Source organism: Amborella trichopoda, chromosome 10 (assembly GCF_054954075.1).
Source record: "Amborella trichopoda isolate Santa Cruz 75 chromosome 10, AtrichopodaSantaCruz75HAP2 v2.0, whole genome shotgun sequence".
Taxonomy (NCBI): domain Eukaryota; kingdom Viridiplantae; phylum Streptophyta; class Magnoliopsida; order Amborellales; family Amborellaceae; genus Amborella; species Amborella trichopoda.
In genome coordinates this window covers 22,369,307-22,381,789 of record NC_142345.1, presented here as the reverse complement: position 1 = coordinate 22,381,789, position 12,483 = coordinate 22,369,307, and the positions used below count along the sequence as shown (strand labels likewise).

General features: G+C 37.4%; 1 protein-coding gene across 1 annotated transcript; it reads right to left on the bottom strand.

Annotated features, from left to right (window-relative positions):
• Positions 1-7,191: 7,191 nt before the first annotated feature.
• On the bottom strand, positions 7,192-10,671 carry LOC18428164 (O-Glycosyl hydrolases family 17 protein). Its single transcript, XM_006837204.4, has 3 exons — positions 10,568-10,671; positions 8,997-10,286; positions 7,192-7,521 (listed from the first exon to the last, which is right to left on the bottom strand). Exons 1-3 carry the CDS (start codon positions 10,644-10,646, stop codon positions 7,487-7,489), a joined length of 1,404 nt encoding a protein of 467 aa, XP_006837267.2. The 5' UTR covers positions 10,647-10,671; the 3' UTR covers positions 7,192-7,486.
• Positions 10,672-12,483: the final 1,812 nt, after the last annotated feature.

Sequence of the window (12,483 nt, the reverse complement as noted above, 5' to 3'; positions counted from 1 at the left end):
GTTCAAAAGATATTTTCTTGAACTTTGTAAGATATCAAAGCCATCAAATTTCACATCGGAGGGTTATAAATAATTATGACATCCATGTACCAAAGATAAATGATCTCATTGTATACAAACCAAGTATTGACAAGCACGATTTGATGTGCATACACATAAAAATTAAGGTGAAAAGGGAACTTTTATTTCAAAAATCTTTGGCCTTGATGAGCTGTTACCTACTCTCTCTTTCTACACTTTTCTCTCCCTACAATTTTTTAAGGCTTAACGGCCTCTCTTTTATTCTCTCTCTCTATTTTCTCGCTTCAGCCCAATTCTTCTTCTTGTTTCTTTTATTTCTTTCTTTATTGTTATATCACAAAACCCACCTATACCTTGTTGGGCTCACTCAGTTAAAGCCCTCTCTCACGAATTCAGATGAGCGCAGTGGAACGCGGATATATGAGACAAAAAAATATGCCAACATTAGTGTGTGTACGTGTGTATGAGTGGGAAAAACATGCAAATTAAAGCAAATAACTTACTAGCACCAAGATTTTATGTGGTTCACATTTTCAGGCTACGTTCAAAGAAAAAAGAGACAAATCCACTATTAACTCAAGAGGTACAATAGTCTTCTAAGAAACAAACTTTTTTAGGCTTACTGATTTCCTCTAGAGGCTTCTCTCTAGGTTTTCATCTCTGGGGTTCTTTTCTCTCTCAGTGACTTCTTTTCTTTCTAGAAGCATTATCTCTCTAAAAGAAAAGATTATCTTTTTCTCTTGTTCTTCTTCTCTACTCTCTCTTTTTTTTCTCTACAAAGAAAAGGCTTAAGAAGATAATCACTGGCTCTTTCATTTTATTCTTCTCTCTAAAAAGAATACTAACTTTCTTTCTCTTCTTCTCTCTCAGAGAAGGATAATTGACTCTCTCTCTCTTCTCTCTAAGAGAATGATAATTTTCACTCTCATCTTCTTCTTCTTCTTTGTAAAAGAAAGCTTCATGTATTTTCAATACACCAATAAGTGTCTGCCAAAAGAAATGACCCAAGAGAGGTTCACCCTAAAAATAGCCTAAGAGAGGTGGCTTTGATTAAAACCCAACCAAGACCAACCACAAACCCCTCATGTGATTGCTTTTATGGGCCAATGGGATAAGTACCAATATAGAAATAGAATCTCATAACTGCCTAAAAAGTTATTCATCTCTATCTCCTTTAAGTAAAAGATAAGAAGAAATATCTACTCATATCAATAATGTGAGATTTCCCATATTTTATGGGATAATGACTTAGTCACCAAGTCATATTTTCATATTTTCAAAATTGCCCTCGTAAAAAAGATAAATTTCATTGGTGCCCCTCCCTCACAGGATGGTATTACAACAATCTCTTCCTCCAATTCTAGGAAGGAGGTTTCCCTTTGTAGATCAACCAAGTGCTCAATGGCACACATGCCTATCATGCTTTTACATGACTCTTGTTTATCTTTGGTCAAGGTCTTGGTCATCTTATCTGACGTACTCTTATTGGTATGGATTTTCTCTAGGTACAACAGTTTCTCACCCTTCTATAGCTTGGACTGCCATGAAACAGCTCCATCTGCAAAAGTAAGCAGGAATCCCGAGATTGACTTTCGACATTCGTGTTCTCTAAGCATGTCTTCATCTATGTACCCATGTAACACAGGTTTTCCTCCCTCAAACCACAAACACACTTTAGATGTTCCTCTGAGATACATAAATATGCAATGGATTATTGCCTAGTGTTCTTGTCAAGAATAGTGATGAATCTGCTCACCATGCTTATGCTGCGTGTGCTTCCTACGGCCGACTCATAAGGAACTTTATGTATTTCTTCCTTCTTCCTCTTGGTTGAAGGGATCTACCTAACACTTAACTCATGTGCCTTGTTGCCTTTCGGTAACTTTACTAGGTCATAAGTGTGATTCTTATACAAAGATTTGTCTCATCTTGCATAGTTTTAACACACACCCCTCTGTATTTGTAGTGTTTGTAGGCCTGATCTTCTTTGTAGATTTATGATCAACCCCTTTTAGTGTATAAGACATACTATGATGTCGGTAATTGGTAAAGAGTTTATTGTCCCCTAGAGGACCTTCTCAGTTCAATTGGAGGTGGTTGTTCATGAACTGGTTGCTCCCCATGCTCCTCATCACCTGGAACTGGCATATCAACTTTTTGGACCCATCCTCTTGTTTCAGTTCTCCCCTGTCTTTATTTACCATTGTGGGAGGAACTATGACCAGTTTTGAACTATTGAAGATTCGTGGCTTTGTTGCCTTCTTCACATCTTCAATAGTAAGGCCTTTCTTAAAGACCACACTCATACCCTTGATCACCATCTTGTATTTAGGATCCCACAACCTACAATTGTACTTCTTCATCAAAGTACCCTAAGAAGACGCATATGAGTGTTTTCTTATTCAACTTGGATCTTTGTTACTTAAGGACATGCACCAGTGCCTCGCACACCATCAACTATGAATAAGAGATATTCTTTTCAGTCCAAACTCTCTCCGGGATCTGGCCATCTAGAGGAAGCAATGAGGATCGATTTATTAGGCAGTATACTTTGAGGACTGCTTCACCCGAATACAGTGTGGTGGTAGATAACATGTTCATAACTCTGAGACACTTTAGTAGCGTGCGTGTCTCATTTTCCACATTAGCGTAGAAATCCTAAAAGATATCAAACACTTGATCTTTTGATTTCACCCATACATTTCTTGAAGCATCATCAATGAAGGTGATGAGGTATTATGCTCCACCAAACAACTTGACATACAGGGGACCACACACACCTGAATCCATCAAATCCAGGATTTCCTTAGAGCCCTTACTTGAGAAAGAGACTCTATGATGTTTGTCAAGCAAACAATGGTCACATAGGGTTAGAGATGCATACATCTCCTTAACCTACAATCCTTGCGAAACTGTTTTTCCCCATCTTTACATAGTCAAAATCTTTTGCTCTATAAAAAGAAAAATAACGTCTTTGTGTAATAACATGAAACAGTACTCTGGTATCCACAACCTTGTCTGACATACATGAAGTAATATTAATGCATCCTTCACCACAATTTTTTACTACACCAACATATGTAGTCACTGCAATGGTTTCCCTACCATCATTCTTACTATTGTCCTCATTCCGGTCATTCTTGAGCTTTCGAAAATCTTTCTTGATGTGCCCTTCCTTGCCATGTGAACCCCTTTCTCGTTTTCGATTGGTTTTGGTCCCCATTCATAGACCTTCCGCAATTTGTGATAAAGGCATGCGAGTTCAGTGTATTAGAGAATTTTCTTCTCATCTCCTCATTCAGCATACCGCTAGTGACCTGACTCATGATCACTCTCCCATCAGGTGCTTAGTTACTTAATGAGACTACCAGGGTCTCCCAACTATCCGTTAGTGAACCGAGCAAAAATAGAGCATGTAGCTGATCTTCTAGGAACAACTTCATCATTGCGAGTTGGTTAACAATACTTTGAACCTCATTCAGGTACTCTACAATGGATTCCCCATCCGTTAACTTCATGTTTACTAATTTCCAAATCAAGAACGCCTTATTTTCAGTGGTCTACCTCTCGTACAAATCATATAGCTTATCCCATAATGACTTCAAGGATATCTCTATCGACACATGGTGGAATACATTTTCTTCCAACCATTGTCGGATAGTTCCAGGAGCCTTTAGACCTAGTCTCTTCTACTCATCATCCGTCATACCTTTGGGCATGCATTCTACCCTTCCAATGGGTGTGTACAAGTCCCTACAATATAGTAGATCTTCTATATTTGGATTCTAGATGATTCAGTTATTCCGATTAAGCGATATCATCCTGCTCCCCATACTAGAATCTATCTTAAATCCACACACTATTTTTCACACCCCTTTTAGCTATTCACCCTCTGCTAAGCTTACCCATTGTCTGTTAAGCTTATCCACTGTATGTTAAGTTATCCCCTGTTGGTTAAACTGTCCCCTGTCGGTTAAGCTATCCCCCGTCAGTTAATCTATCTACCATTGGTTAAACTATCCCTCGTAGGTTAAGCTATCCCCCATCGGTTAAGCATAAACCTCGTCAGTTAAACCTATACCACATCGATTAAGCTTATAACTAGGAATCAAAGTTAGGGGCACAACCCAAGAGCAATGACTATGATGAAAGAGAGGGATTAACAGAAAACCATTGAACCTTGTCCCAGTTGTGAGCATATGCTCAAGAGTCAGATAGGCCACAGAAACTTGCTCTAACTATGTGTGTGTATGATGGGAAAAACATATAAATTAAAGCAAATAACTTACTGGCATTGAGATTTTACGTGGTTCACCTTTTAAGACTATATCATAGGAGAAAGAGAAAAATCCATAATACTCAATGGTTACAATAGTCTTCTAAGAAACAAACTTTCTTGGGATCACTGACTTCTTCTAGAGACTTATCTCTCTAGGTTTTCTTCTTTAAGGTTATTTTCTCTCTCAGCTGATTCTTTTATTTCTGGAGGCTTTTTTTTTCTCTAAAAAAAAAGGTTCTCTTTTTCTTCTCTTCTCTCTTTTTTCGTTTTCTACAAAGAAAATGCTTAATAAGAGAATCACTAGCTCTCTTTCAACTTTTTCTACTCTCTAAGAAGAACGGTAACTTTCTCTCTCTTCTTCTTCTCTGTCAAAGAATGATAACTCTCTCTCTCTCTTCTTGTTATGACTCTTGACTTGATGCTTAATAATATAACTCAACAACCCAACCCAATTTACTACTCAAACATAAGCACATGCTTATATGACTCTTGACTTGATGCTTATTTTTAACACCTTGTTTCATTGCTAAGTTATTCCAGCATCTTTCATGCCCAAGATTTGCTTGAATTTTATTAGTTTTGCTTGATTCAATGCTTTAGTGAGGATATTATATGCTTCTTCATTCATAAGAATATATATTAAATTATCTCCTTGCTTGACGCCTCCTTACAAATATAGTGATAGGATACCTTAATGTGTTTCGTGCATGCATGAAAAGACTAGATTTGATGCTAGCATGATCAAATTAATATTGTCTATGTGAATTGGAATACTATAGCCATTGGAAAGGTGTTTTGTAGTTCTATTGGGCATTTGCATCGTTACGTTTCTTTTGCCTTCCATTTCTAGAGTGGTGTTTTACCTTGACAAGACTCTTAGCATGTCCTTTTGGTTCATATGATTTGGATATGTTGAATATATGTACCATTGGTCTTGCCTCTCTTGCCCATGGATTCTTCATTATTTTCGGGCCTTCCCGAACTATGATATTTTCCTCTACTATGACACCTTCCATGAGTATTAGTAAGTAAGGCTTCATTCCAGTCTTCTACTTTTATTATGATAATTGTTTGATTCCAATTGCTTTCTTTCAAGAAATGCTTCCTATCGGAATAATAAGCTTATGGCTTCTTCCATGGGCAGCTTGGATTTTTGAATCATTGTACTTAGTGCATCAAACTCGTTCCTTGGATTTTTCCGAGATGATGGCAAATCAGGTGTCTTTCTCTATCTTCATCCCTATTCCTTCCAAGTAATCACAAAGGTCCTTCATTTTCAGACAAAATTCTATGATGGAGCAATTACCTAGTGTACATTCTGCTTTCAAGAATACCTTTTCAACACCAAATGCTTGTTCATGCACAGTGGCAAATTAATCATAGGCTTCTTTTCATGTTTCTACATTCCTCAACGGTAACATATCTAGCATACAAGAGATCTGAGTCCTTGACATTCTGTTTCTTTTATGATATAAAAAATTAACTACAAACAAAAATTGAAGATCAAAAAGAAAAAATAACCTCTAATCACTGAGTCTCGAGTCTCGAGTATGTGCAGAAGCTTTCAAGAGTTGATGGGCATGGTTTGATTCGTGCACATATAAAAATTAGAGTAGAGAGAGAATTTTTATGTTAACAATTTTTAGCCTCGATGGGCTTACATTCTCTCTCCAGAATTTTTTCTATATAATTTCTTCAGGCACAATGACCACTCTTGTTTTCCCTAAATTTTCTCTCCACATCCCCTTTCTCTTTCTAGTCCAATTTATTTTATTTTATTTTTTCTCACTTATCACAATACCAGGTGTATCGCCCATCAATCTCTCTATAACCACGTGCATGGTCAAATCCTGAACTAGTGTTCGAAAAATCAAACCATCCTCATAAACTGGCCAAGGAAAAATCAAACCAGCCTCATAAACTGGCCAAGGGCCGATATCAAGTAATCGGTAAACTGACAAGTTCTGACGCGTAAAAAAAGTGTTAAAATAAATAAAATATATAAAAATCTAAAAAATATGAAAAATATATTTAAAATATGATTAAACAAAATACATCCAATCAAATTGAAAATAAGTAAAAAAATTTATTTTAAAAAATCGATTTGTGCTCAAAGCTATTTTTGAAAATTTTCATACAAGATGGAAAAAATGTAAAATTAAGTATTAATGAGCAAAAACATTTTCCGATTTTTACCAGAATGATAAAAAACAACAAAAAACGCATTACTCCCCCCAAATGGAAAAAACGGCTACGAAACACTAGTTACAAATATAATACAAAGTTCGAGATATCTTTCTAACATTAAGTCTAATCAACAACACACTCGCAATCACTCAATTCAAAATCTGAGATAAATGCGACATTGTAATCTCTATATATCTCTATATACGAAGTCACAATTACCACCAACCACTAGATATCATATTGGATTGGCTTAAAATGTCATAAAGTTCAACCAAGTTTTTCTAAACTTTGACCGTTAGTTAGGGGTAGCAATAAACTTGACAAACCTGGGACCCGATCTCGGGTCTTGGTATGATTTCAAATTTTGGACCAGAAAAAAAAAAAAGGAGTAGACAAGATAAAAAGCTCATATAGTCACAAATTGCAATGGATCCGACCCAATCCAACCCAACCTAAGACTTGCTAGGTAGACCCGAGACCCAAACGGTATGAGTAGATTCAATTTTTGGACCAAATACTATTCAGGTTCCGATCCGGGTTTAACCATACCCGTACCCGTTGCCAACCCTACCTTTAGTGCACGCCATGTGGACCCAACTTACCCCCGCACAAAAAAAGATGGTAAACGATAAAAGTCAGAAAAAATTTGCTCCCTCACTCCCTTGTCAAATCTTTCCACAGAAAAAGAATGAAGACCATAAAAGTGAGATAATCTGCCCACTACCTTGTCATATATATATCACCAAATAAAAAGACGAGAAAATGTGTAAAAATCCATTCCAAGAGAAATTAATCCAACACTATGCCTAAACCAAGATTGGAAGAAAAAAATAATAATAACAGTGTCTAAATTCTAAACAATAAAAAGTCCATTTTCTATACAAGCATGGAAACAACGCGTCACACTGATAAATTAGATACAATACATCCCTCTCTGTCTACTACCTAAGAAATTACTGCTCGACAAAAGCCAGTGGACCATCAGCCTGCGACAAGGTGTCAGAAACCAGTTGGCAGCGCGCATTTACCAAACTCTGCAAAACCCAATGGACGAGGACCAACCATTATTAATTAATCACTCAGTAAAAATAAATGTGAAAGCCCTAGGGCATAGAAGTTCTATTTTCTCCTTACATAACCGTCCATTTTTTAATGGACGGCTAAATTTGCCCGACTCACTTCTCTACTCCGTTTTATTTTTAATTTATTTTATAAACTGTTTTGTCACTTTGGAAAAAATATATATATATATATATTTAATAAAATAAAATAACGAAAATACTTTTAAAAATTTCAAGAGATATTTTGGTCATTATTTTTTATAAAAAAATTATTATTAATATTTTTTTACAGGCGTACCCTAATAAAAAATTAACACATTCAAAATTTCATATTAAAAAAAAATTTATTAAAAAAATTAAAAATAAAATACTTTGAGACATCGAATCTAAAAACAAACATGGCACTCTTGATAAAAAAATGTAGAGCTAAGTGATAGGGGGAACGTATAACTTCTATAGAACTTCTATGCACTTTTCTACAATACTTATGTGTTGTAGGGAGAACAAAGCTTTCCCAAAATAAATAGCCCCATGAAGTCACCAAAAAGAACAATCGTTCCATGCGGGTTGGACAACCCGCATTTCTACACTATGCCGTTAATTGTAACCAACGGTTCAAATGTTTTCTAATATAATTATTATTTTTAGCTTTCAATTATTTTTTTTCATATTTATGTTAAAGATTATAAAGATTAGGTTTGCATGCGGTCAGACCGCATTATTGTGGAACAGCGGGCTTGGCAATAATAAATGAACAAACTTGGCGAGTCCAAGTTATTCAGCCCGAGTTGGGCTGAGCCCCGGCTAGTTGAAGAAGCGTTGAGCTAAAAAATAGTAAAAAAACATATTCTGAAAAAATTTAACAATATTTTAGAAAGAGTAAAGATCCTATAATCTAAAAAGAAGAAAAAACTGTAAAAACAAGTATTCATGGCCAAATCACTCTCTAATACTTACCAATATGATAGCAAATATGAAAAAATTATTACAATGTAATTTTGTATTTTTAGAATTTTTATAATTTTTTAAAATATTTTATACCCTCAAGTCGGGCCACCCAACTTGTGGATACTCAAACTTAGCAATGCGGTGAGCCCGAGTTACTCGATATGAGTCCAAGTTGGCTCGTCGGAGTTTATAGATACCTGATTTGGATGGAAATCGGTTAGAATGGTTTTGAAAATTTTAATGGGTCGGCCTTGTACCTTAAAAAAAAAAAAAAAACTTTATATATTTTCTCCCTTCTCTTTAAGCGTGTGATGGTCTTCCAAGCCCCCATAAATCTTTATTTTAATTTTTATTTTTTTAAAATTCCTGATTCGAACAGATCTAAACCGTCTAAATCACGTATTCAACAATCCAATATAGATCTGTGGATGCCACAAATGGAGAGTTTTAAAACACCGAACAAGAGAGAAAAAGCAATGGAAAAGGGCATTGAAACATACTCGGAAGCTGGGACACTACATAGGCAGCACCATGAAAATCACAGGTGCCGGTGGTGCGGGCGTTCTTCTGGTAATAACTATTGAAGGCGAAGGATGCATGCGCTTTGAGCGTGTCGGGGTCGTAGCAGGAAGCCCCCGGCTGGATCTCCTTGCAGTCAGCACCACCCTCCCCACAGGCATAATCAAGGGCCGCCTGCAACTGATCCTCGCTCGCCTCCTCGCTAGCAACGCACCAGCTCTGCCCCCCAGCGGCGCTCCCAACGTCCACCGGAGGGCTCGACCCCTTGTGATCATCGCCGGACTTCGCCATGAGTAAAGGCACATTGTAGACCTTTTCCTCGTCCGGAAAGAAGAGACCGTAGTTGCGCTCGGAGGTGGGGCCGTTCTTCTTGTTTTCGTTGAAGAGGGCAAAGAGATAGACTTCGAGTGGCGTTTGTGGGCGGAGGGGGGTGCCTTTGCCGGACAAAACCCGGCGCACCAGGTTGCTGTTGTAGGCCGCAGCGTTGGCGAGGGAGGCGCCTGTTTCGTTTTCGTCGCCCTTCGACGGCCAACCTGTCTCGGTCACAACGGTGCGCACGTCTCCATACTTCAATGCTGCCATGGCAGCATTCACAGCATCCAGCTGCGCATCCAACAGGTTGGTGTACTGGAGCCCGCTCCCGGAATCCACCACTCCGGCGTTGGGCTTAAACAGAGCATAGTCCAACGATATCACATCTGCATTGTCTTTGTAAGCGAAAAACGGGTAGGCGTTCACCATGAGGTACGAACCCGTCTGCCTGAGAAACTCCAGCATCGGCTTCATCACCACCTCGGCCAAATCCTGCTTGAAAACCCCAGCCGAGCTCGGGTACGATGTTTGCAGTGCGCTCAGAGCAATCGGCGACGAAACCTTCACCTTGTCATCGATCTTATACATAACCAGGGCAGAGTGAACATTCTGCATTGCCGTGATGAGGTATCGAGTGGTATTGTGGGGGTCGACGAACACCTCATTGCCGACGGCAATGGTGGTGATCTTTGTGTTGGGGAGGTACTTGGCAACATTCTTCGAGACCCACTCCTCTGCCGCAGACTGGCGGCGGGCAGTGGCAAAGAGCTGCTCGTTGGGGAGGCCAATGACGACGGAGATGCCGGAGCCGCTGAGGGCTTGTAGGACAGCAGGGTCAGAGTCGTAGATCTTCACCTTGTCAATGCCTTGTTTCTTGAGGAGGGTGACGACCTTAACAGCGGAGGGAAGGTTGTTGGCCACTCGACCGTAGTTTATGCCTACAGAGCCACCTGCTGCCACTGTAGAAAGCAATCAACTTGAGATTTTAGTACATGAAAAGGGCAAAGAGAGTGATGGAGGACGGGGTTAAGTGCTCAGAAAAAAACTCAATCAAAAGTTGCAGTATTGAGCACCATATCTAGAGAGAGAGCAACCAAATGTTACTCAAGTGTGTAGCGTGTGCAGAGAGAGATAGCAACCAAATAAAAGTCCATGACTGTAATGCGAACAAACAGAGTACAAAAGAGGGCTAGAATCCTTGTTCCAGTCCGAAGCGGGCATGGAGAGAGAGAACACGAACCTGCAGAAAGCATGAAGCCGGAAACGAAGCAAAGCTCGAAGAGCAACCGGAAAAGCCCCTGACACTCCATCTTCTCCATTAATGGCAGCAGCAAAACCAGACCCGAGTCACACAAAGATCACCACCTTATATAATGGGCAGAAACCATCAGGGTCTTCGCACCTGCAAACTACTCTTGAGAGAGAAAGAGAAAGGGAGATTAAAAAAAGGAAAAGAAATATCTTTTTTGCTTTTAGGTTAGATCAGGAGCGCAGAGTAGGAGGAATCAGAGTCCCGTTTCTGGCTTAAAAAGAGTTTGAAAAAACACTGTATTTTGGGGGGTGGGGAAGGTCGGGTTGGTAATACTAAGGCTGAAATTAATTATTTATTTATTGCGAGGAAATTACAGAAGATGTGAAAAATTGGAAAAGCGTGTAGGTTTTGAAATGCGATAATAATTGCCTCGTTGGTTGCGAGGGAAGCAGGTGAAGATAGATAGAAAGGGCGGGACCCACGAGGACGTGGTAACAACATGCGGCACTGCGAAGCTTACTGCGAGCCATTTCAGGTGGCCCACGTCCCCACAACTGTCCTCTCTCTTCTCGACCGTTGCCGTGTGATTATTGTCTATGGGATTTGTCGACAATTATTATTTCCATAAAAGACAAAACTGAAAATTTATAAAAATTTGTTTATTTTTTTTAATATAGAAATAATTCTTTATATTTCACAAAATATAGGGAAAATTAAGTATATATCTATTATTGTCTAAAGATAAATAATTCTATCGAACTATCTCCGTGTAGGATCAACATTAAAGTTGACACAAATTTTTAGAAAAGACAAATTTTACATTTATATGATAATTTTTTTAGAGATTTATGTTAACTTTAATGGTGATCATTTAAGATCTTACACATATAGGGAGAGGAGGGTCTTATAAAATCATTATTCTTGTCAATATACCAATTTTTTTTTTATTACTAAAATGTTCAGTTTTTTTCACTTCATAACAATTTTTTAAAAAAAAACAGACTTTTTTATGTTTTTTTGGTTTTTGACAACCAAAAATAGATAGAAGCTTAAGTTTCTTTTATTACTGGAATATTCGTTTTTTTTCACTTTATAACAAAATTTTTGTTTAAAAAAGACTTTTTTATTTTTTTTTTGTTGTTGACAATCGAAAATAGGTAGAAGCTTGGAATTTGCATTTGTATTTTTAGTTGTTGAACAATCGAAAATATGACTGCGTATTCCAGCAATCTTTTGGAATACGCGAATTTTATTTTCGGTTGTTCAACATCTGAAAATATCCTATTTTTGTTGTTGAACGACTGAAAATAAGACAAAAGCTTGGAATTTACATTCTTATTTTTTGTTGTTAACAACTAAAAAATGTCATATTTTCAGTTGTTTAACAACCGAAAATGTATTTTTGGTTGTTCAATAACCAAAATTAGCTTATTTTCGGTTTTTGAACAACCGAAAATCCAACCGTTTAGGTTGTTCAAAAACTAAAAAAAGGATAAAAAAATCTTTTTTAAAAATTTAGGTTATGAAGCGACAAAAAGGATATTCTAATAATAACATAAACTATTTGGTATTTTGGTAATGACGAAAACTATGACAGATATATACATAATTAATTTTAAAATATAAAATAGAGAAGATCATTTTGAAAAATAAAATAAGATTTGCGGTTAACTCCTGATATTTTATTCTTTGGTCGCTCCTAAAAAAACTTCATGATGATCAATCTTAAATACAAGATATAAAAAAAAACGAAACAAAAAGAAAAGTGCGATGGTATACAATGAGAACATTTTCCAAAGTATACACTTTCCAAAAAGAGAGAGGTAAAAAATGCATTTCGTATAAAAGCGTACCGAAAATGGTGAAAAAGTAGCATGAAAATATTCAACTAACATAATCCTATA